At 41.3% G+C, this 23197-nt stretch overlaps 1 protein-coding gene across 8 annotated transcripts in view; it reads right to left on the bottom strand.

Moving 5' to 3' along the window:
- The window catches only part of rnf32 (ring finger protein 32), a 75697-nt gene that overhangs the window by 42799 nt on the left and 9701 nt on the right, over positions 1-23197 (bottom strand). For 3 of the 8 annotated variants that reach the window (XM_072254053.1, XM_072254052.1, XM_072254046.1), the window contains exons 2-5: positions 18840-18909; positions 8888-9017; positions 5626-5893; positions 762-904 (exon numbers count right to left, since the gene is read on the bottom strand). In XM_072254053.1, coding sequence (XP_072110154.1) covers positions 762-904; positions 5626-5893; positions 8888-8968 — 492 coding nt within the window. In that variant the 5' untranslated portion in view covers positions 8969-9017; positions 18840-18909. Of the gene's footprint in view, positions 1-761; positions 905-5625; positions 5894-8887; positions 9018-17916; positions 18040-18839; positions 18910-23197 lie in introns of those variants that run through there. The other 5 variants (XM_072254048.1, XM_072254050.1, XM_072254047.1 and 2 more) reach the window with 5 other exon arrangements.

The following is a 23197-nucleotide window of genomic DNA, read 5'->3' on the forward strand; positions in this document are numbered from 1 at the left end:
AATCCAAAAGCATCAAAAATTGGAAGGTTTTTTGAGCACTGATATGAAGTCACAAATGGAAATTTCCACAAGTTGGTGGGAAGGCTCCCAGGTGATGTGTAGATCTCTGCGCACTATAAACAGTTCTGAGAAGTGACCTTATATACAGTATGTAATGAACAGAAGTTAATAAAAACCAGAAAAACAATCAGTAAAAAGTAAAAAATGAAGATCTTGATTGTGTATTGAAAGGGTGGATTCATCAGCATCAGAGTGAATATTTGCTGCTTTAATAGCGTGCTGATCATAAAACAAGCAAAGATCTATCACGATGAACTGAAAATCGAAGGTAATTGTGAATATTCATCAGGATGGTTGCAGAAATTTAAGAAAAGGCACAGTATTAAATTTTTAAAGATTTGTGGTGATAAAGCGTCTGCTGATCACGAAGCAGCAAAGAAATTCATTGATGAGTTTGCTAACGTCGCTGATGAAAATCTAACACATTGAATGGTTTCATCAGTACATACATGTGATGAACAAGTGTAAGACAATCATTGGTAGCACATAAACTCAGAGTCAGAAATTATGGTGATCCCAAGCTATCTCATTATATATTCCAAAATTTGAAAAAAAAACACTTTGGCCCCAAGCATTTCAGATAAGGGATACTTAACTGTAATTCCAAGTACATAGTGACTTAAATAACATCATTGTCGCATAGTGTTGAGGTTTTCTGGTACAGTAAAATGTTTTGCTCTTCAATCATGTAAGGTGCTTACTTGTTGTTGTAATCCAAATTCTTCTCTGCATATAGCACAAGGCTGTGCTGAATCTCCCTGTTGCACTGATCTCTTCTTTACTAGTTGCCACTCATTAGCTGTCAAGGGTTCTTTAGGTGCCTCAACCAGACCCATTTTCTGAGCTGAAAGGATAAGGTTGATAGTAGAAATATGTTTCAGAAGTTGTTCTAAGTAAAACTTGAATTCATCCAATTATCCTGCTATTTGACAATTATATGTGGAAATAATAAAAAATGAAGATATTTAAATCAAATTTACAAATGCATTATCTAAGAATGCCCAAATCCCAGTTAGGGCATTACCAGCAGAAGTTTAATATTCATCTATTTCAAATTAAGGACATTCAAACAAAAATATTTCAGTCCATGCATAAGGCCAGCAAACACTCAATGCAAGGATTAATAACAGAGGACATAGAAGCAGAATATTGCATCTGCTCTACCGATCAGTAAGACTATGTCTGATCTATTTGAGACCCTCCACTGGCGGGGATGACCGTGGGTGCTGCACTCCAGCCATCCATGTGATACTTAAAGGTAGGGCAGTATAGTATGGAGAGCAAGCTCTCCCTCTCCATGATACAATTTGGCATCAGTGGCATTGCAGGAGTTGCCATTCAGCATTGAATTCAATGTGGATCTGCATTAGGGACTCTAGCTCTGGATTTTTTCTCGGGGTTTACTCACAAAGCCTTCCCCAGTAGTGGGTATAGCTGCAAGGCAGCAGAAGTTTGAGATAAGACTTTTCCTTCTCCTGGTGAGCTTCCAACCACGGCTGACTTGCTGTATCTGCCTGAAGATACTAGTTTTAAGGTGACAATAACCCACCGTTGCTCCTTCTCCTTTCAGTAGAACTTCTTCCACTGGGTTTAGTAGCTAAGCTGCATGTGAAGGGCAGGAGCTGAATCTGGTTGTCAGAAGCTATTTGAGGCATATGCCATTCGGAGCATTTAATAGGTAGCAAGAGCTTATCCCCACTATCACCCCCTGTCTATAACAACCTAAAGAACTGACTTATCTATTACTTCTGCATCATTTGGACATCAGTGGATCTGGGGTTGAGAGGGTAAACAGCTTTAAGTTCTTCGGTATCCAAATCACCAAAGACCTCATGTGGTCTGTACACACCAGCTGTGTGGTGAAAAAGGCACAACAACGTCTCTTTCACCTTAGACGGTTGAAGAAGTTTGGTATGGGCCCCCAAATCCTAAAAACTTTCTACAGGGACACAATTGAGAGTATCCTGACTGGGTGCATCACTGCCTGGTGTGGGAACTGTACTTCCCTTAATCGCAGGATTCTGTGAGAGTGGTACGGACAGCCCAGCGCATCTGTAGTTGTGAACTTCCCATGATTCAGGACATTTACAAAGACAGGTGTGAAAAAAAGGCTCGAAGGATCATTGGGGACCCAAGTCACCCCAACCACAGTCTATTCCAGCTGCTACCATCCGGGAAATGGAACCGCAGCATAAAAGCCAGGACCAACAGACTCCGGGATAGCTTCTTCCACCAGGCCATCAGAATGATTAATTCACGCTGATTTGAGTGCATTTCTATGTTACATTGACAGTCCTATTTATCATAAATTATAAATTACTATGATTGCACATTTAGACGGAGACGTAACAAAGATTTTTACTCCTCATGTACGTGAAGAATGTAAGAAATAAAGTCAATTCAATTTCTGCAGCAACCTCATATCACTTGATAGCTAAAAATCTGTCATCTGGTATCATGTATGTACTCAGAAACTGAGCTTCCATAGCTTTCTTGCACAGAGAAATCCTAAGATTCACAAATATTTGAGTGAATGAGTATCTTCTCATTTGCCCTGAATGGCCAACAATTACTTTGGGACCGTGATCCTTGGTTTTAGAAACCAACCCCCACAGTATTTATCCATGAAGCCTTACAAAATTTTGTAACTCAAATGAATTTTATATCCTCACAATGTTCTGAATTCGGAAGGATACTGGTCCTGTCATTTAATCTCTCCGTTTACGACACACCTATCATCCCAGGAATCAATCTGCTGAAACTTTGTTGCACTTCCTCAACTGCAGGTATAGCTCAGGCAGGGAAAATAGAATGGTCCTCAATATTCCATTTGTAGCATTAAGTGGGCCACATATAGTTGTAGCAAGATGTCTCTCGTACTCATGTTAAATTTCAGTGTGTACACTGACATCGTTCTGAATATCAATTATCTTTTGATTTTACACTATTTCACACCATTGACCTTATTTTTCAAAGCTTTCATCTTTAAAATTGGATGACTGCTTTGTTTTACATTATATTCTTTCTCATCTATTCATTTCACCTGCACAAATCCTCCTTTGAAGCCTCTCTGCACCATCCTCCTCATATGGCTACTGGTAGAGCCATCCAATGTAGAATCATTTGAGAGTTATACTGCATGAAAACAAGCCTTTCAGCTATTCTGTCACCACCAACAATCAAGCATTCATCTACACTAATTCCACTTTTTTCCCCCAATTTACTGCACATTCCTATCAACTCCCACCAATCCTACTGCTTATCTCTGCACTGTCTTGTCTCCCTTTCTCTTCACCATTTACACCTCGGACTTCAACTACTGCACAGAGTCTTGTCATCTTCAGGAGTTTTCGGATGACTCTGCCATAGTTGGATGCATCAGCAAGGGAGATGAGGCTGAGTACAGGGCTACGGTAGGAAACTTTGTCACATGGTGTGAGCAGAATTATCTGCAGCTTAATGTGAAAAAGACTAAGGAGCTGGTGGTAGACCTGAGGAGAGCTAAGGCACCGGTGACCCCTGTTTCCATCCAGGGGGTCAGTATGGACATGGTGGAGGATTACATATACCTGGGGATACGAATTGACAATAAACTGGCCTGGTCAAAGAACACTGAGGCTGTCTACAAGAAGGGTCAGAGAGCTCTATTTCCTGAGGAGACTGAGGTCCCTTAACATCTGCTGGACGATGCAGAGGATGTTCTACGAGTCGGTGGTGGCCAGTGCGATCATGTTTGCTGTTGTGTGCTGGGGCAGCAGGCTAAGGGTAGCAGACACCAACAGAATCAACAAACTCATTCGTAAGGCCAGTGATGTTGTGGGGATGGAACTGGACTCTCTCACGGTGGTGCCTGAAAAGAGGATGCTGTCTAAATTGCATGACATCTTGGTCAATGTCTCCCATCAACTACATAATGCACTGGGTGGGCACAGGGGTACATTCAGCCAGAGACTCATTCCACCGAGATGCAGCACAGAGCATCATAGGAAGTCATTCCTGCCTGTGGCCATCAAACTTTACAACTCCTCCCTTGGAGGGTCAGACACTCTGAGCCAATAGGCTGGTCCTGGACTTATTTCATAATTTACATATTACTATTTAACTATTTATGGTTCTATTACTATTTATTATTTATGGTGCAACTGTAACGAAAACTAATTTCCCCCGGGATCAATAAAGTATGACTATGACTATGACTACTATGACCACTTTGCAGTTAGTTAACTATTGCATAGTTTTGGATGAAACCTGAGCAACAGGACAATGCACAGGGGGACTGTGCAAACACTACACAGACAACTCCAGAGGTCATGACTGAACCCTGGTACCCAGAGCGGGGGGCGAGCAGCTCTTCGAGGTGTGTCACTATGCAGTACTGCCAATAAGCTGCGCAAGTCATCGAGAGATGAAGGTAGAGATACATCCTGACATTATCATAACATAATTTTCTGCTAGGTTGCTTATCAAAGTGCACAAAATTTTATATCTTCACTGCATCAAGTATCATAAAAAGTTTCTAGAAAATATCATTATTAAAAGTTGTTTTTGACTCTAAAACGGCTGAACCAATGAGTTTGCTTCAAAATGGCAAACCTTAAAATGGGTGAAAATAATTTCTCTAGTGGTAATCAATAAATTTTCATTTTTAAAATCTTTTTATTGATACATAATCTTCTACACCTTTAAAATGGTACAAGATTTCAACAAATTGATATATATAGTTAATAAAGCTGAAGAAAAAAGCTTATCAAAAATATATGAAAATAAAAAAAAGTATTTTTTTAAAGAAAAGAAGGAAAAAGAGAACCCCAGCTACTAAAAGAAAAAAAAACCCAGTAACTACAAGAGAAAGAAAAAAGAAGAAAAAAGAGAGGGTAAAAAACCCATTAGGAACCAAACTCCCGGAGCAATACGTCTTACAATCATCTATATATATAAAGAAGAAAAATCATCAACCGCCAATTCACATTTATATCAAATAAGATTGGAAGGAAACCATATAAATTAATTCAAATTAAATGATAATATTTGGCAAAAGAGCCCCAGCTTCTCTTAAAATCGAATCGAGGATCAAAAGCTCTAGTTCTAATTTTTTCCAAGCTAAGACATAACATTACTTGAGAAAACCATTGAATTAATGTAGAGACAGAGGTACCTTTCCATTTCAATAAAATAGCCCTTCTTGCCAACAATGTGACAAATGCAATTACATGTTGGTCTGAAGATGAAATACCCTGAATATGATGCAGAACTATTCCAAATTAGGTTGTAAATTAATTTTCAGAGCTTTAGAAATTGTGGAAAATAAAGATTTCCAAAAAGATTTTAATGAAGAACATGACCAGAACATATGTGACAAAGTGGCTACTTCAGTTTTACACCTATCACAATAATAATTAATCAATAAATTATCTCATGTTGCTTCCTATGACATTAAGTAAGAATAATGGCTTCAACAACGTCCTATCAATGGACTTCATATTTCCATCTCATCCACAAGGTTAGTTGCACATTGTATCTTACAAAGTTAATAAAACTGAAATATGAAATGTTAAATATATTTACCTAAAGTAAGACCTGGAGGTTTTGGATCCAGAACATACTCTCTTTCCTCATCTTTCTTTATTTCCTTTTTTTCATTTCTTTTTATCCCTGTATCCACGACAGCCTTCACAGTGTTTCGGTTTACAAGCCTGTAACAATTCATTTTATTCCGTTCTTTTGTTTTAAAAGTATCAGACAATGAATGATTTTGGAGCTGCAGATTCCTAATAATGTGATCTTGCAAAGCTACAGCAGCGAGCACTGTGGTGTCTGGTTTTGTGGAAATATGCTAAAGGGTACAATGGAAATGAGAATGCAAGAACAACTAATTATTTTTTATTTGAGAAGTCCTCTTAACTGAGTAACTTATGTCCAACAAATTGTTATTCACTCATTCTGGGGTATACATTTAATGTTTCATGACTTGCTCTCCTTCCTCCCCCTTACAAATTTTATGGTCTATTTTAAGAGAGCTCATTAAAAAAAAGGATTGTGTCTTTCTCTGCTAAATTCCAGAAAGCCTAACTATATTGGTGGATACATTGGAGCTGATTGAGAAATGAAAGTGTTTATGTGCTAAATTACATCCCATAAACACTCTCCTTCCTCAATCAGTTTCCGATTTAGGGGTCCTATGTACAATCCGCCTTTATAGTCAACTGGAGCTACCACAATCAGCAAAGGCATAAAGCACAAAAGATGTAACATTATTTTAACACACAAATATACAAATTATACATATTCTTCCCTCTTTAATGAGATCTGAGAAGAACAGTTTCTGGTCTGTAAGACTTGTCTATAACTTTAACTTTGAAGAAGTCTACTGCAGTTAAAAGCAGGAAAAGGTACAGGGTTAATATTCATTACAAATCTTCTCAGTCTCCAGCCACTTGTATGGGACTCAAGTATCAGGTGCTAGCATTACTCTAGCATTATGTTATCCCTGTGATTTAGGGAGCTTAAAATTGATAATAAACATATTAAATTTAAATTGGCCTTTTTCTTCTCTATCGAATTTCAAAATACTACCATAATAAAGTGTAATGAACAGAGATTGCTGCTGATGAACTTCTTTGGGAATGCAGAATTCATCGAATAAAAAGTAAATTAAGCTTTCAAAAGCAGTTTTTCATTGAACAAAACCTAGCATACGCAACAGAGGTCAAATATCCTTGTTTAAAATACGGTTCAAAACATAATAAGTCATAGCTTGGAAAACAAAAGCACTTTAAAATCATGATTAAAATCTAGACAGTAATCTGTTCTTTACAGAAATATTAATAATCAGAAATAAAGTTATATAATTTTGGAATTAGTTATTCAATATTTGCCAAGAAGGGAACTTGTCATTGACAAGAAAATAATAACGAACTTCTTTAAATAAACATGTCAACAAGCTGCAGTTGAGTTTCTGTTAAAGCAATATCACAATGTTGTCCTAAACAGTAATAAAACAGTCTCCAAATTTTGCTATCACCTCTGTTATATACAGTGGCATGCAAAAGTTTGGGCACGCCTGGTCAAAATTTCTGTTACTGTGAATAGCTAAGTGAGTAAAAGATGAACTGATTTCCAAAAGGCATAAAGTTAAAGATGACACATTTCTTTAATATTTTAAGCAAGAAATCTTTTTTATTTCCATCTTTTAAGGTTTCAAAATAACAAAAAAAGAAAAGGGCCCGAAGCAAAAGGGCCAATAAGTTCTATTTTAACTTCATCAGTCCACAGGACTTGTTTCGATGTTCCTTTGAACCTTTTGAATGGAACTTTTTGGCCGCAATGAGCAAAGGTATGTTTGCAGAAAAAAGGGTGCAGAATTTCATGAAAATAACCCCTCTCCAACTGTTAAGCACGGGAGTGGATCAATCATGCTTTGGGCTTGTGTTGCAGCCAGTGGCACGGGGAACATTTACTGGCAGAGGGAAGAATGAATTCAATTAAATACCAGCAAATTCTGGAAGCAAATTTCACACCGTCCGTAAAAAGCCGAAGATGAAAAGAGGATGGCTTCTACAACAGGATAACGATCCTAAACACACCTCAAAATCCACAATGGACTACCTCAAGAGGCGCAAACTGAAGGTTTTGCCATGGCCTTCAAAGTCCCCCGACCTAAACATCATCGAGAATCTGTGGATAGACCTCAAAAGAGCAGTGCATGCAAGACGGCCCAAGAATCTCACAGAACTAGAAGTCTTTTGCAAGGAAGAATGGGCGAAAATCCCCCAAATAAGAATTGAAAGACTCTTAGCTGGGTACAGAAAGCGTTTATAAGCCAAAGGGGGTGTTACTAAGTACTGACCATGCAGGGTGCCCAAATGTTTGCTTCGGGCCCTTTTCCTTTTTTGTTATTTTGAAACTGTAAAAGATGGAAATAAAAATGTTTTCTTGCTTAAAATATTAAAGAAATGTGTCATCTTTAACTTTATGCCTTTTGGAAATCAGTTCATCTTTTACTCACTTAGCTATTCACAGTAACAGAAATTTTGACCAGGGCTGCCCAAACTTTTGCATGCCACTGTATTTATTCAATTATTTTTGGGGCATTGATGGTAAGGTAGGTTTTTACTGCCCTTGAGAGGTGGTGATGAGCCAATCCTTCTTGTGAAGATTTTTCCACTCTGATTTTGGGTAAGGATTTCCAAGATTTAGATTTGGGGAGGAATGGAAATTTAATTTCAAGTCAGGATGGTTTGTAACTTGGAGGGATACCTGCAAGTGAGCAATATACTTGTGCACCTGCCTCCCTTAGCCTTCCTAGTGGTAGAAGTCATGCGCTTGGAAGTTGTCATTTGAATAGCCTGGGAAAGTAACTACAAGCTATGTTGCAATTGTGGATTCTAGGCACTCAAATGAAGGCAGGCAATATAAATAACAAAGGAAAAATATTGGGCAAAAGCAGTGATCTCATACAGCTGACCTTGCCATGACATGACTGAAGAGAGGCTTTTGGCAGTCTAACAACGAAGCAGGAAAGGAGTTAGAAATATTGGTGCTAATGCCTCCTAACTTAACTAGAGGTTGTGGATACAATAACACTTGTTTTCGGTTAAGTGCTGACTTTTCAATCTTGAAAGTATGCAAATGCTCAGTCCACCTCGGCAGGTCAAATACAATAACGTTAATTAACCCGTTTAATTTTAGACAAAGTAAAACATGACTGAGTGAACACTCTGTATAAGAAGAAAATAATTTTTGATTTGTAGAATATATCATAAAGAACAGGAAAGTGGTTAACAGAGTCTCTTTATAGAGCCAAATACTCAAGAGTTCAAACATGTACCTTATCATTCTGTGTTTTGCTACTTGGGCCTGGCATCATAGATGTGTTCAGTGATTTGGATATTGTTGCATTTAAATCCATAAGTAAAGCTCTGACCGCAACAGGAAATTTTATTTATCCAAAAGTTTATCTAAAATAAAACAAACATTAATGATATATTATTTACATTATAAATTTACTAAATTATTCCCATTTATATAATGCACTATTGATTCACACATTAACACACAATCACAAAAAGGCAGGGAAAAACCCTGTTGCCAAAATAAAGATGTTTATTTAATACAATTTACACAAAGACTCCACAAAGATGCAATTTGTCTAATACAACTTTTATTCAGTATTCTCCTTCCCATTCCTTGTATTACTTTTATTTCTCTGCCCCCATTATTCCCCTATATTTCAATGGAGAAATGTTCTCCTTGCTCCAGAATCTCTAGAGATTGCTACAGAGCCACTGTGAGAGGGTCCACCAATGACTGTCACCATGGAACTTTTCTCTGATCATAGAAACATAGAAAACATACAGCACAATACAGGCCCTTCGGCCCTCAATGCTGACCCGAACATGTATTTACTTTAGAAATTACCTAGGGTTACCCACAGCCCTCTATTTTTCTAAGCTCCATGTACCTATCCAGGAGTCTCTTAAAAGACCCGATTGTTCCAACTCCACCACCATTGCTGGCAGCCTATTCCACGCACTCACCACTCTGTGTAAGAAACTTACCCCTGACATCTCCTGTGTATCTACTTCCATCTGCTTTAAAACTGTGCCCTCTCTTGTTAGCCATTTCAGCCCTGGGAAAAAGCCTCTGACTATCCACATGATCAATGTCTCTCATCATTTTATACACCTCTATCAGGTCACCCCTCATCCTCCGCCGCTCCAAAGTGAAAAGGCTGAGTTCACTCAACCTATTCTCATAAGGCATACTGCCCAATCCAGGCAACATCCTTGTAAATCTCCTCTGCACCATTTCTATAGTTTCCACATCCTTCCTGTAGTGAGGTGACCAGAACTGAGCACAATACTCCAAGTGGGGTCTGACCAGGGTCCTATATAGCTGTAACATTACCTCTCGGCGCTTAACTCAAACCCACGATTGATGAAGGCCAATGCACCGTATGCCTTCTTAACCACAGAGTCAACCTGCACAGCAGCTTTGAGTGTACTATGGACTTGGACCCCAAGATCCCTCTGATCCTCCACACTGCCAAAAGTCTTCTCATTAATACAATCTTCTGCCATCATATTTCACCTACCAAAATGAACCACCTCACACTTATCTGGGTTGAACTCCATTTGCCAATTCTCAGCCCAGATTTGCATCCTATCGATGTCCCGCTGTAACCTCTGACAGCCCTCCACACTATCCACAATGCCCCCAATTTTTGTTGTCATCAGCAAATTTACTAACCCAACCCTCCACTTCCTTATCCAGGTCATTTATAAAAATCATGAAGAGAAGTGGTCCCAGAACAGATCCCTGAGGCACACCACTGGTCACCAACCTCCATGCAGACTATGACCCGTCTACAATCACTCTTTGCCTTCTGTGGGCAAGCCAATTCTGGATCCACAAAGCAAGGTCCCCAAGGATCCCATGCCTCCTTAACTTTCTCAATAAGCCTTGCATGGGTACCTTAACAAATTCCTTGCTCAAATCCATATACACTATATCTACTGCTCTACCTTCTTCAATGTGTTTAGTTACATCCTCAAAAAATTCAATCAGGCTTGAAAGGCACGACCCGCCTTTGACAAAGCCATGCTGACTCTTCCTAATCATATTATGTTATGTTCATAAATCCTGCCTCTCAAGATCTTTTACATCAACTTACCAACCACTGAAGTAAGATTCACTGGTCTATAATTCCTGGGCTATCCCTACTCCCTTTCTTGAATAAGGGAACAACATCTACAACCATCCAATTCTCTGGAACCTCTCCCATCCCCATTGATGACATTGATGATACAAAGATCATTGCCAGATGCTCAGCAATCTCCTCCCTCGCCTCCCAGAGTAGCCTGGGGTACATCTCGTCTGGTCCTTGATGCTTTCCAAAAGCTCCAACACATTATCTTTCTTAATGTCTATATACTCAATTTTTCAATCCACTGTAAGTCATCCCTACAATCACCAAGATCCTTTTCTGTAGTGAATACTGAAGCAAAGCATTCATTAAGTACCTCTGCTATCTCCGCCGGTTCCATACACACTTTTCCATTGTCACACTTGATTGGTCCTATTCTCTCATGTCTTATCCTCTTGCTCTTCCCATACTTGTAGATTGCCTTGGGGTTTTCTTTAATCATGTTTGCCAAGACCTTCTCGTGGCCTCTTCTGTCTCTCCTAATTTCATTCTTAGGCTCCTTCCTGCTAGCCTTATAAGATTTCTATTATTACCTAGTTTTTTTGAACCTTTCGTAAGCTTTTCTTTTCTTCTTGACTAGATTTTCAACAGCTTTTGTACACCATGGTTCCTGTACCCTACCATCCTTTCCCTGTCTCATCGGAACATACCTATGCAGAACACCACTCAAATATCCCCTGAACATTTGCCACATTTCCCTGACCACAGCTGTTCCCAACTTATGCTTCCAAGTTCCTGCCTGATAGCCTCATATTTCTCCTTAATCCAATTAAATGCTTTCCTGACTTTTCTGTTCCTATCCCTCTCCAATGCTATGGTAAAGGAGATAGAATTGTGATCACTATCTCCAAAATGTTCTCCCACTGAGAGATCTGACACCAGACCAGGTTCATTTCCCAATACCAGATCAAGTGTAGCCTCTCCTCTTGTAGGCTTATCTACATATCGGGTCAGGAAACCTTCCTGAACACACCTAACAAACTCCACCCCATCTAAGTGCCTTGCTCTAGGGAGATGCCAATCAATATTTGGGAAATTAAGATCTCCCACCACAACAACCCTGTTATTATTACACCTTTCCAGAATCTGTCTCCCTATCTGCTCCTTGATGTCCCTGTTACTATTGGGTGGTTTATAAAAAACACCCAGTAGAGTTATTGACCCCTTCCTGTTTCTAACTTCCACCCACAGAGACTCAGTAGACAATCCCTCCATGACTTCCTCCTTTTCTGCAGCCATGACACTATCTCTGGTCAGCAGTACCATGCTCCCACCTCTTTTGCCTCCTTCCCTGTCCTTTTGAAATATCTAAAGCCTGGCACTTTAGGTAACCATTCCTGCCCTGAGCCATCCAAGTCTCTGTAATGGCCACAACATAGCTCCAAGTACTGATCCATGCTCCAAGCTCATCTGCTTTGTTCATGATGCTTCTTGTATTAAAATAGACACATCTCAAACCATTTGTCTGAGCGTATCCCTTCTCTATCACCTGCGTATCCTCCCTCTCGCACTGTTTCCAAGTTTGTGAGCTATTTGTGAGCCAACCGCCCCTTCCTCCGTCACTTCAGTTCAGTTCCCACCCCCAGCAATTCCAACTTAAAACTCTCCCCAATTGCCTTAGCAAACCTCCCTGCCAGGACATTGTTCCACCTCGGATTCAAGTGCAACCCATCCTTTCTGTACAGGTCACACCTGCCCCAAAAGAGGTCCCAAAGATGCAGAAATCCGAATCGCTGCCCCCTGCTCCAATCCCTCAGACACGCATTCATCCTCCACCTCACTCTATTCCTATACCCACTGTCGTGTGGCACAGGCAGTAATCCCAAGATTAATACCTTTGAGATCCTGCTTCTCAACTTCCTTCCTAATCCCTGTAGTCTGTTTTCAGGACCTCCTCCCTCTTCCTACCTATGTCATTGGTACCAATATGTACCACGACCTCCAGCTGTTCACCTTCCCACTTCAGGATTTTGTGGACGCGATCAGAAACATCCCAGACCCTGGCACCTGGGAGGCAAACTACTATCCGTATTTCTTTCCTGCATCCACAGAATCACCTGTCTGACCCTCTAACTATAGAGTCCCCTATTACTGCTGCCGTCTTCCTTTTCCTACCCTTCTGAGTCACAGGGCCAGACTTTGCGCCAGAGGCGCGGCCACTGTTGCTTCCCCCAGGTAGATTGTCCCACCCAACAACACCCAAACAGGAGTACTTATTGTTAAGGGGGACAGCCACAGGGGTACTCTCTAGTATCTGCCTCTTGCCCTTCCCTCTTCTGACTGTTACCCACTTATCTGTCTCCTGAGGCCCCGGTGTGACTACTTGCCTATAGCTTCTCTCTATCACCTCCTCACTTTCCCTAACCAGACTAAGGTAATCCAGTTGCAGCTCCAGTTCCCTCACGTGGTCCCTAAGGAGCTGCAGCTCAACGCACCTGGCACAGATGTGGCCATTTGGGAGGCTGGGAGTGTCCCCAACTTCTCACATCTGACACCCAGTACAGAACACCAGCCTTACAGACATACTTCCTGTTTCTATTCCTCACAGGTAACTTGCCTCGACCTGTTACCGCCAAAGCCCTACCACTCTGCCTCAGATCACTCCTTTGATGACCACTCCACTGGGCAGTGTCTCCCTTTTATGCTGGAACTTTCCCTGCTATCTAACTCATGATTGGTAATCTGGTTATAGCCACTGTAAGGCCACGTAGAATGGACAAACCATCTCGAAGCTCCCTTTTTAAACAACCACCGCCAACCTGCTAGAAATCCCTCTTGGTAAAGCTCTGTTGACGCCACTGATAGGCCAGATATCTCTGTATTTGATGCTTTGTGTTTTCTTTGGAAAGTTGCAAACAATCTACTTTATCCAGTCCTTCTCAGATAACCTTGAATACTTCTTTGATCCCACCTAACCATACCAGCAGATTCAAGACACCGTCTGAAGCAGACTTCCCACTGAGGGCCACAGCTTAAGAGTAATCACCATGGCAGATTACACAGGAAAGTAATTCTTGAAACCCTGCATGGAAGATCCAAATGCTCCAATATTGTTTCTCATCTGCTGTGAAAACAAGTGTTGACTACGGAACCATTTAAGAGGCATTTCCAAAAATGTCCTTTATCAGATTACAGTTAATTTCCCCTCATGCCCTACCCCCAACCATTCTTATGACTCTGTGAAGCATTCTGTAAAGCTTTTCAAAACTCAATTTATAAATAGATAAGATTAACTGCTACTGTTGAAATCTACTTTATCAACTTCAAATTTACAATGATTATTGGAGGGGTGGATCAACTTTTGAATGAAATGTTAAACAGAGTCCATGTCTGTAGAGTGGAGATCAGAGATCCCTGATATTATTTCAGTGTAGGTAGTCACTACTGAAAATACAAGGCTGTTGAGTAACTTAGTAAAAGACTTTATGGAAGGAGTAGTTCTGATTGAGAGATACAATGAATACATTTCTACTTCTGGGGTGAACTAGAAGCCCAACAATTTGTTGCAAGAACTCAGTGGGTTGAGTTCATTCAGTGGGAGGAAAGGAAATACCAATGACTTATCTTGAAATTCTGGTTTAGAAGTGAGAGTGGAGAAGTGAGATGGCCAGTATAGAGAAGGGGAGAGGTGAGACCGATATCTGAGGTGACTGGTGGACAGGCAGGTTGTAACAAGTAGGAGAGGGGAACGAGGTGGAGGTGGGATACAGTGGCAGGTGAGTAAGAAGGGAGGCAGACAACAAAACAAAATGGAGAGGCAGATGGAGCGATGGGGCGAGAGGGAAGTGTGTAGGTTGGAGACGGCTGCTCGAGGGAGATAAACCAGAACACAAAGGGCTACCAGTGCTTTAGTCTGAAGGTTATAATGGGAAACATTAAGGGAGAGGTGAATGGCAGAATTATCCCAAACCAGAACCAAATAGGGGAAGAGGTGCGGAAGATACTGTGGGTGAACTAATGTATAGTGGATAGTTGGACTCAGGGGGTGGTGATGGGGGACAGGAGGCAGGGATGTTTAAGAGAAAGGGGACAAAAATAGGAGGACTAGAAGAAAGAGAGGTGGGGGAAAGGATTAAAAAATAGATACATTCACCAGAGGGAGGATTACCTAAAAACTCAATGTTCCTGTCACGGATTGTAAAATATTCAAGGAGAGTATGAGGTATTGTTCCTTCAGTTTGCATTGAGTATCACGCTAGAAGTGAGAAGACTGAGAATGGGAAGAGGAATTGAAATGGCTTGCAACAGGGAGCTCAGGATATCCACTTTTGACCAAGTGGATAGATGCTCTGTGAAATAGGTGCCCGATCTGTGCTTGGTTTTACTGATGTACAGAAGGCCACATCAGGGTCTCGAAACACAGATGACTTTGGTCTCTGGAGGGGTGGATGGAGGGGGGTAAGTAGACCAGGGTGTCACAGTGGGAGTGGTCTCTGTGGAAGGTAGAAATGGGTAGAGACAAGTAAATGGGGCAGCTGGTGGGGTGTCACTTCAGCTGATGGAAATTATGAAGGATAATATGCTGGATGTGGAGGCTCATATCATGAAAGGCAAGGATGAAGGGATCTCTGTGTCTGCTTTGTCTACACAGAGATGGGTGGAGAGTAGACAATTGAGAAACAGATGTAAGATAAGGCTTCAACAATCATAGTCATGCTTCCTGAAAAAAAAGACATTTCAGATATCCTTGAATGCGAGATCTCATCTTGAGAGCAGATACGGCAGAGACAGAGAAACTGGGAGAAAGGGATAGCATCCTTACAAAAAATGCTGGGAAGAGGAGTAGTCTAAGTAGTTGTGGGAGTGGTGGTGTAGTCCACTATACAGTACTAGGCAAAAGTCTTAGAAACCCTAGCTATTCTTATTTTATATATATATAGACATACACACCTAAGACCTTTACACAGTACTGTATTTGTCAATACAGTATTTGGAGTAGAGAGTGAGTCTATAAATCTGGCAGGAGCAAAGGACGTTGAGAATGGTGAGGGTACAGCACCGTGGGAGTGATGTGGGACATGTGGCAGGGAAGTGATGCTGGGGTGAAGGGGTTGTGGTGTGTGCAGACAAACCCAGCCCTGAGACACCAGGCAAGGTCATTTGATTACAAACAATTGGTTTATTGATCATTACAGAATGTCTCTCTGGTGCTTCCTGCTTCTTCCCCTCTCCTTTCCCTTTTTCCCCTCTCCCTGTCCCCTTCCCACTCTCAGTCCACAATAGAAACCCGTATCAGAATCAGGTTTATCATCACTCACATATGTCATGTAATCTGTTTTTTTGCAGCAGCAATACAGTGCAATACATAAAATTACTTACAGTATTGTGCAAAAGTCTTAGGCTATGTATCTGTGCCCAAGTTTTTTTCATAGTACTGCATATCAATAGGTACATTTAATGTCAGAGAAATGTATACAATATACATTCTGAAATTCTTTTTTTTGCAAACATCTATGAAAAACAGGAGTGCCCCAAAGAATGAATGACATTCAAATGTTAGAACCCCAAAGCACCCCCCCCAGCTCCCCTCCCTCCCATGCATCAGCAGCAAAGCGACAACCCCCCCCCCAACACCAGCAAAAAAGCATCTGCACCCTCCACTGAGCACTCAAGCGTGCGGCAAAGCATCAATAAAGACACAGACTTGCAGTCCCTCAAAGACTACTCGTTCACCTGGTAATTCAACATACCACAGGCTCTCTCTCTCCCTTATAAGGGAAAAAGAGGTATCCCCCTTATCCTAGTAAGTGGATAATTTGGCTCTTGAGTAGGATTTACAAAAGGGAGGGAAATGTCAGAAGTTGCTCACATGAATTTGAGTTAGCGGCAAAAGTGATAAAAGTTGATGGGTTCTGTGTCATGCAGAAAACAGCAAAAATGCAGTAATTAATGTAATGGAGAAAAAATTGGGGAGTGACACTGGACGAGGTTTGAAACAGGGACTGTTCTACATTGCCAACAATGAGGCCTAATAATGTAGTCAGAAAGAAATCAAATAGAGAATTCAGATGAACCTTCTTTCTAAAGCGAATAATGAAAATATTGACTTCTCTACAACAGAAAGAAGATGAGGCAAGAGGATGAACGTGATAAAGGGAATAAAACAGGTAAAGAGAAATTAGACAAGTAAACACAAGAGCCGAATTTTAAAAGATTTGCCAATGGTTAGAATGAAACACTGAATAGCCACATGGATTAAAGCAGGGGTCCCCAACCTTTTTTGCACTGCGGACCAGTTTCATATTGACAATAATCTTGCGGACCGGCCGACCGGGGGCGGTGGGGGTGGATGATTGCCAACGGACAGGACTAGCAGTGTAAACACATTGCGTTTACCCCGAGAAAGACTACAAAGACCATGAAGCCTTGAACAGGCAACAGTGCACATGTGTGACGTGCGCATGCGTGCACCTGCCGATTTCTTTTCTGCAAACACGAGGAATTCTGCAGATGCTGGAAATTCAAGCAACACACATCAAAGTTGCTAGTGAATGCAGCAGGCCAGGCAGCATCTCTAGGAAGGGGTACAGGCGACGTTTCGGGCCGAGACCCTTCGTCAGGACTGTACCCCTTCCTAGAGATGCTGCCTGGCCTGCTGCGTTCACCAGCAAATTTGATGTGTGTTGCTTCTTTTCTGCAAATCGTTTTTGGTGATTCTGTTTGGGGGCGGGGGGTGTTAATCACGACCGGAATATAGGTGATAAGTGGCTAACACACTCAATTTCGTTTCTAAAAGGGTTTATCTAACGAATTTAATATTAAACACACAGCGCATATTTTCCTCACATGAATATAGCGATAAGTCAATTATCAGGGGAGGACAGGGGAGCTTGAAGTAAGTGTTGAACGAACTTCCAGTAGAAGTGGTAGAGGCAGGTTCGATATTATCATTTAAAGTTAAACTGGACAGCTATACGGCCAGGAAAGGAATGGTGGGTTATGGGCTGAGTGCAGATCGGTGGGACGAGGTTAGAGTAGCGTTCGGCATGGACTAGAAGGGAAGAGATGTCCTGTATCCATGCTGTAATTGTTATATGGTTATATAAGTCACTTATAAGTCAATAGCATCATAACATTTTAAGTAACGCTTGGATATTAAACACACAGCGCATATTTTCCTCGTATGAACATATAAAATCATTGCAACGCACCAATATCGCTGAATCAGTGGGAGCCCTGGGCTGAATACTTGATTCCCTGCAACGAGATGGTGCCATCAAAGGGTGATGGGAGACAGTGATACTCGAATGGAAACAACAAGAATTCTGCAGATGCTGGAAATTCAAGCAACACACATAAAAATTGCTGGTGAACGCAGCAGGCCAGGCAGCATCTCTAGGAAGAGGTGCAGTCGACGTTTCAGGCCGATACCCTTCGTCAGGACTAACTATAGGAAGAGTGAGTAAGGGATTTGAAAGTTGGAGGGGGAGCGGGAGATCCAAAATGATACTCGAAAGGGTTCCTTATGTCCAGTCAATTCCGCAATTTAGTTTTCGTTGCACTCATTGCAGAGATATGTTGGAAATGGAAGCAACGTTTTCAGTGCTTCTGTGGCTATCTTAGGATATTTTTCCTTGACTTTGATCTGGAATGCCGGCAGAGATGTTATGTCAAACATACTTTTCAGCCCCCCCCCCCACCCCCGCAGTCATTTGCAAGCTCGAGTTGATCTCCTTCCCGCTCTGACATGGATGACGCATGCGTAATGAGCTCGTGTGCGTTCGAGCTCAACAGTGGGCGTGACAGGGAATGAGGAAAGGCGCAGCTGATTCATATCAGCAAATCATACCGTTTCCTCACGGCCCGGTAGCGCATGCCTTGCGGCCTGATACTGGTCCGCGGCCCGGTGGTTGGGGACCACTGGATTAAAGGCCTATTTCTGTGTTGTATGTAATTCAATGCAAGAGCTGGTGAGCTTTGCCTGGAGTTCTGGCCACTACTTACCAATCAAGCAACATTACCACAGCACATTATCTGGTCACAATCACATCTCTATTGACAGTTCTTACTACATAAAAATAAGCTGTCACATTTCTTATGTTAAAACAAATGCAATACTTCAAAAATACTTAACTGGTTACAAGCCGAAGTCATAAAAGATGCAACAGTATATACATACATTTTCCTTTCTTCTTGGAGTTCTCCTAGGACACAAAAAAAACTCTGGCACACCTTACCAGCTACATGTAAAGTATATGCATATCTCAAGATAACTCCTGCAGGCATCTTGCTTACTGAAAGTTATAACGTGTAATTGAGAAGCGATCGTTATAAACCACAGTTCCACAAACCAGTTTTATGTGATCAAATAATGAGGATAATCTCCAGACTTGTTAAGTAGGTCTCTCTGTCTCTTTACAGTGAGTCACGTTTTGGGCTGGAAGCAATCTTGTCTCACTCTTTAAAAATAAAATACATCCTTTTTGCATTCCAATGGATTTATAATTCTTTTTAAAAAAAATCTCTTGAAGTTGCATCTTATGAAGACAGACTTGAAATTCCAGTGCTCTCAAATGATAGTGTAAGATACAAATTTCAGAAACAAATCCTGCCTCTTGGAATTGACTCTGGGTTTGATGGGGGAGTCTGATCAGGTCTTGCATTGGTAGTATGGGTTGTTTAGAAGGATTGGGGCTTCTGATGAAGGGCTGAGGCGTGTCAAAATACTAGGGGATGCAGTGGTAGAGAGGGTGTCTTGAAGAATGTGTGCCTACAATGAGAGCAGACCACCAATCAAGTGGCCAGGGGTGGAACAGATATCATGCCCAACGTTTAGGTTTCAAGTACACTGAGGTGGTCTTGTCCATTTGGGAATTGGTAGGATCTCAGATTCTCAGGGGTTCAGGAACATGATAGGATCAGAGAGACTTGGAGAGTCTCTCTGATGATGGGAACCCATGTAGTTTCAAAGGGAACACTGTACATGGAATGATATCATATATAACTGACGTGATAAGAAGATGCATCACAGCTGCAAGGATGACTCAAGTACAATATATGGGCTTAGGTAACTTTATAGATTAATAATAATAAAAAATAGAAAATAGCTCATTGCATTTTGCTCATGGAATAATCAATTTGCAATCAGACAATATCAACAAAAGTAGCATTATTCAATCGTACTTCTTGATTGACATGCTTATTGTGTTGAAACAATTTGAAAGAAGGAAAATCGTTAATTTTGTCCTGTTCTTTTCTGAACCACTAGGCCAGATTTTACAAGCTGTTATTTGTTTAAAAAAAGGAAGCTCTGTTTACCACTTTATCTATAATTCACTTCTGCAAACAGCACTATTTCACAGGATGTGAGTAACTGTACCATAGTTTCAAATTTTGCTAACCATCACCTACTTCTAGCAATTAATTATCATAGCCTTGCCCTACATCTCAGAATCAGAATCAGGTTTATTATCACTGGCATGTGGCGTCAAATTTGTTAACTTAGTAGCAGCAGTTCAATGCAATACATAATATAGAAGAAACAAAACAAAATAAAATAATAATAATAAATAAATAAGTTTATTTACGGCTAGCATTTCAGTTTGCCAACTAATGCATGTAAATTTAAAGCACTTGCTGGCAATATGTCTGTACAAAGGAAATTTTATCCAGTAAACCCTTTCTCTACGTAGCAAGATCCACAATTTCTTGACAGTAATGACTATGCTATATGGCTTTTAGTTCAATATGCTTGGCTTGTTGTACCACCTGGAACATAAAAACTTCCTGTACCTAACGAAGATGCAGGAATTTTGGACCAAAGTGTGCAGTTGGGAATAGTAAACAACGGGAATTCTGCAGATGCTGGAAATTCAAGCAACACACATCAAAGTTGCTGGTGAACGCAGCAGGCCAGGCAGCATCTGTAGGAAGAGGTGCAGTCGACGTTTCAGGCCGAGACCCTTCGTCAGTTGGGAATAGTGATGGGATGCGATTTGAGATAAAATTGCTGCTGTTAATGGTTAGAGAACTGGGTTAAGAGTACATGTTATGTTGATCGAAATTAGGGTATTAAGAATGGAAAGAGGATCATATAGATTACAATGCTGGTGTTACAATGGTAACACTGTGGAACAGACTACAAGCATTAGGGTAATGATATTGATTATTAGTGCTAGGATCTAAGAAATTTAATGTGAATGCGTAAGTTTTTCCTCAGTGCTCTAGTTTCAGTGTTGGGTTCTTTCCTGCTTGTCACCTACAGTATATTAATGAATGAAAATGAAGGTGACCTAATTAAATGGCTTGCAGATGACCCTAAAATTGGTAGTACAATGGAGACTGAAGAAGGTTGTCTCAGGTTACAGTAGGATATAGATCAACTTGGAAAATGGGCAAAGGAATGGTAGATATGGTTGATGTAGGATTGTTATGGAAAATGTACAACATTCTTGTCTTCATTGGCCATTACACTGAGTATAAGACTTAAAGCTGTACAAAACATGTTCAAAGCCTGCCCCGGTTATACCCCCCCACCTTTTCCCCCGCTACATTGACTCTGCTTCATGCACCCGTAGTGAGCTCTTCAATTTTATCAACTTTGCCTCTTAACTTCCACCCAGCCCTTAAATTCACTTGGTCCATTGCTGAGACCTCCCTTCCCTTTCTTGACCTCTCTGCCTCCATCTCTGGAGATAAACTGCCAACCGGCCTCTTTTATAAACCTACTGGTTTCCATGGTTATTCTGACTGTACCTCTTGCCACCCTGTCTCCTGTAAAAAAGTTATTCTGTTTTCGCAGTTTCATTGCCTCTGCAGCATCTGTTCCCAGGTTGAGGCTTTCTGTTCCAGAACGTAAGAGGTGTCCTCCTTCTTTAAAGAACACATTTCACTCCCTCCACTATTGATGCTGCACTCACTTGCATCTCCTCCATTTCCCATACATCTGCACTCACCCCATCTTCCCACCAGCTTAATAGTGATAGAGTTCCTCTTGTCCTTACCTACTACGCCATCAGCCTTTGTATCCAAACATTATCCTCCACAACTTCTGCCATCTGCAAAGGGACCCTACCACTAACCATATCTTTATCACCACCCTTCCCCTCCACTTTCCACAGGGATCACTCCCTAGTCCATTCATCCCTCCCCACTAATTTCTCTCCCGGCACCTATCCCTGCAAGTACCTAAGTGCTACATCTGCTCATATATCTCTTCCTTCACCTCCATTCAAAACCCAAACAGTCCTTCCAGGTGAGGCAACACTTCACCAGTGAATCTGCTGGGGTTGTCTATTGTGCCCAGTGATCCCGATGTGGCTTCTTCTACATCGGTGATACCCATCGTAAATTAGGAGACTGCTTCGTCGAGCACCTCCGCCACAAGTGGCACTTTCCAGTGGCCAAACATTTAAATTCCCATTCCTATCTGATGTGTCAGTCGATGGCCTCCTCTTGTGCCAAGATGAGGATAGAGGAGTAACATGTTATATTCCACTTGGGTATCCTCCAACCTGATGGCATGAATATCAATTTCTCCTTCCGGTAAACAAATCTATCCCCCTCCTTTACTCCCCACTCTGACTTTTAACTTTTTCTCACCTGCATATTACTTCTCCCTGGGTCCCCTCCTCTTTCCCTTTTTCCTATAGTTCACTCTCCTCTCCTATCAGATTCTTTCTTCTCCAGCCCTTGACCTTTGCATCCACCTGGCTTCCCCTTCCAGCTAGTCTCTTCCCCCATTCCCCCACTAGTCATGGAGAAGGGTTTTGGCTTGAAATGTCGACTCTCTATTCTTATCCATAGATGCTACCTGACCTGCTGAGCTCCTCCAGCATTTTTGTGTATCTTGCTTTGAATATCCCGCCTCTGCAGACTTTCTCGTGTTTATGATTTGGTACAATTTGGCTGCACTTGAGTACTGTATACGGTTCAAGTTGCCACACTATAGGAAGGACATGATTAAGTTAAAGTGGGTGCAGAAAAAAAATCATACTGGGATGTTACCGGGATTGGAGGACTTAAGTTATCAGATACTGGATAGGCTTGATCTTTTTTCAATAGAATGAAGCAGGGTGAGATGTTGCATGATAAGAGCTGTATAACGTTATGAAAACCTTAGATGGGATATATAGCCAGTGTATGTTTCCCATGGGAGGGGTGTCAAAAGCTAGAGGCCAAGTGTAGTTGGTATCTGGAGTGAGCAGCAAAGAAGGTGGTAGAAGCAGGAACAGTAACAACATTTTAGTGACCTCTCAATAAGAAGTTGAAAGAGCAGGGCATAGAGAATATAAATATAGGAAAGTGGGATTAGCAGAGATAGACATTATGGTTGGCATAAATACAGAGGACTGATGGAGATGTTCCAATGGTGTACATTGGAATATCCCCACCACCCACTATTACTCTGTCCCTAAGGTTTGCTGGTTAATATGTTAAATGGCTCCTGTGTAGATGGCTGCTGGGAGATTTGTGGTATTGATGGAGAGAGAA

This window comes from Mobula birostris, chromosome 3 (assembly GCF_030028105.1).
Source record: "Mobula birostris isolate sMobBir1 chromosome 3, sMobBir1.hap1, whole genome shotgun sequence".
Taxonomy (NCBI): domain Eukaryota; kingdom Metazoa; phylum Chordata; class Chondrichthyes; order Myliobatiformes; family Myliobatidae; genus Mobula; species Mobula birostris.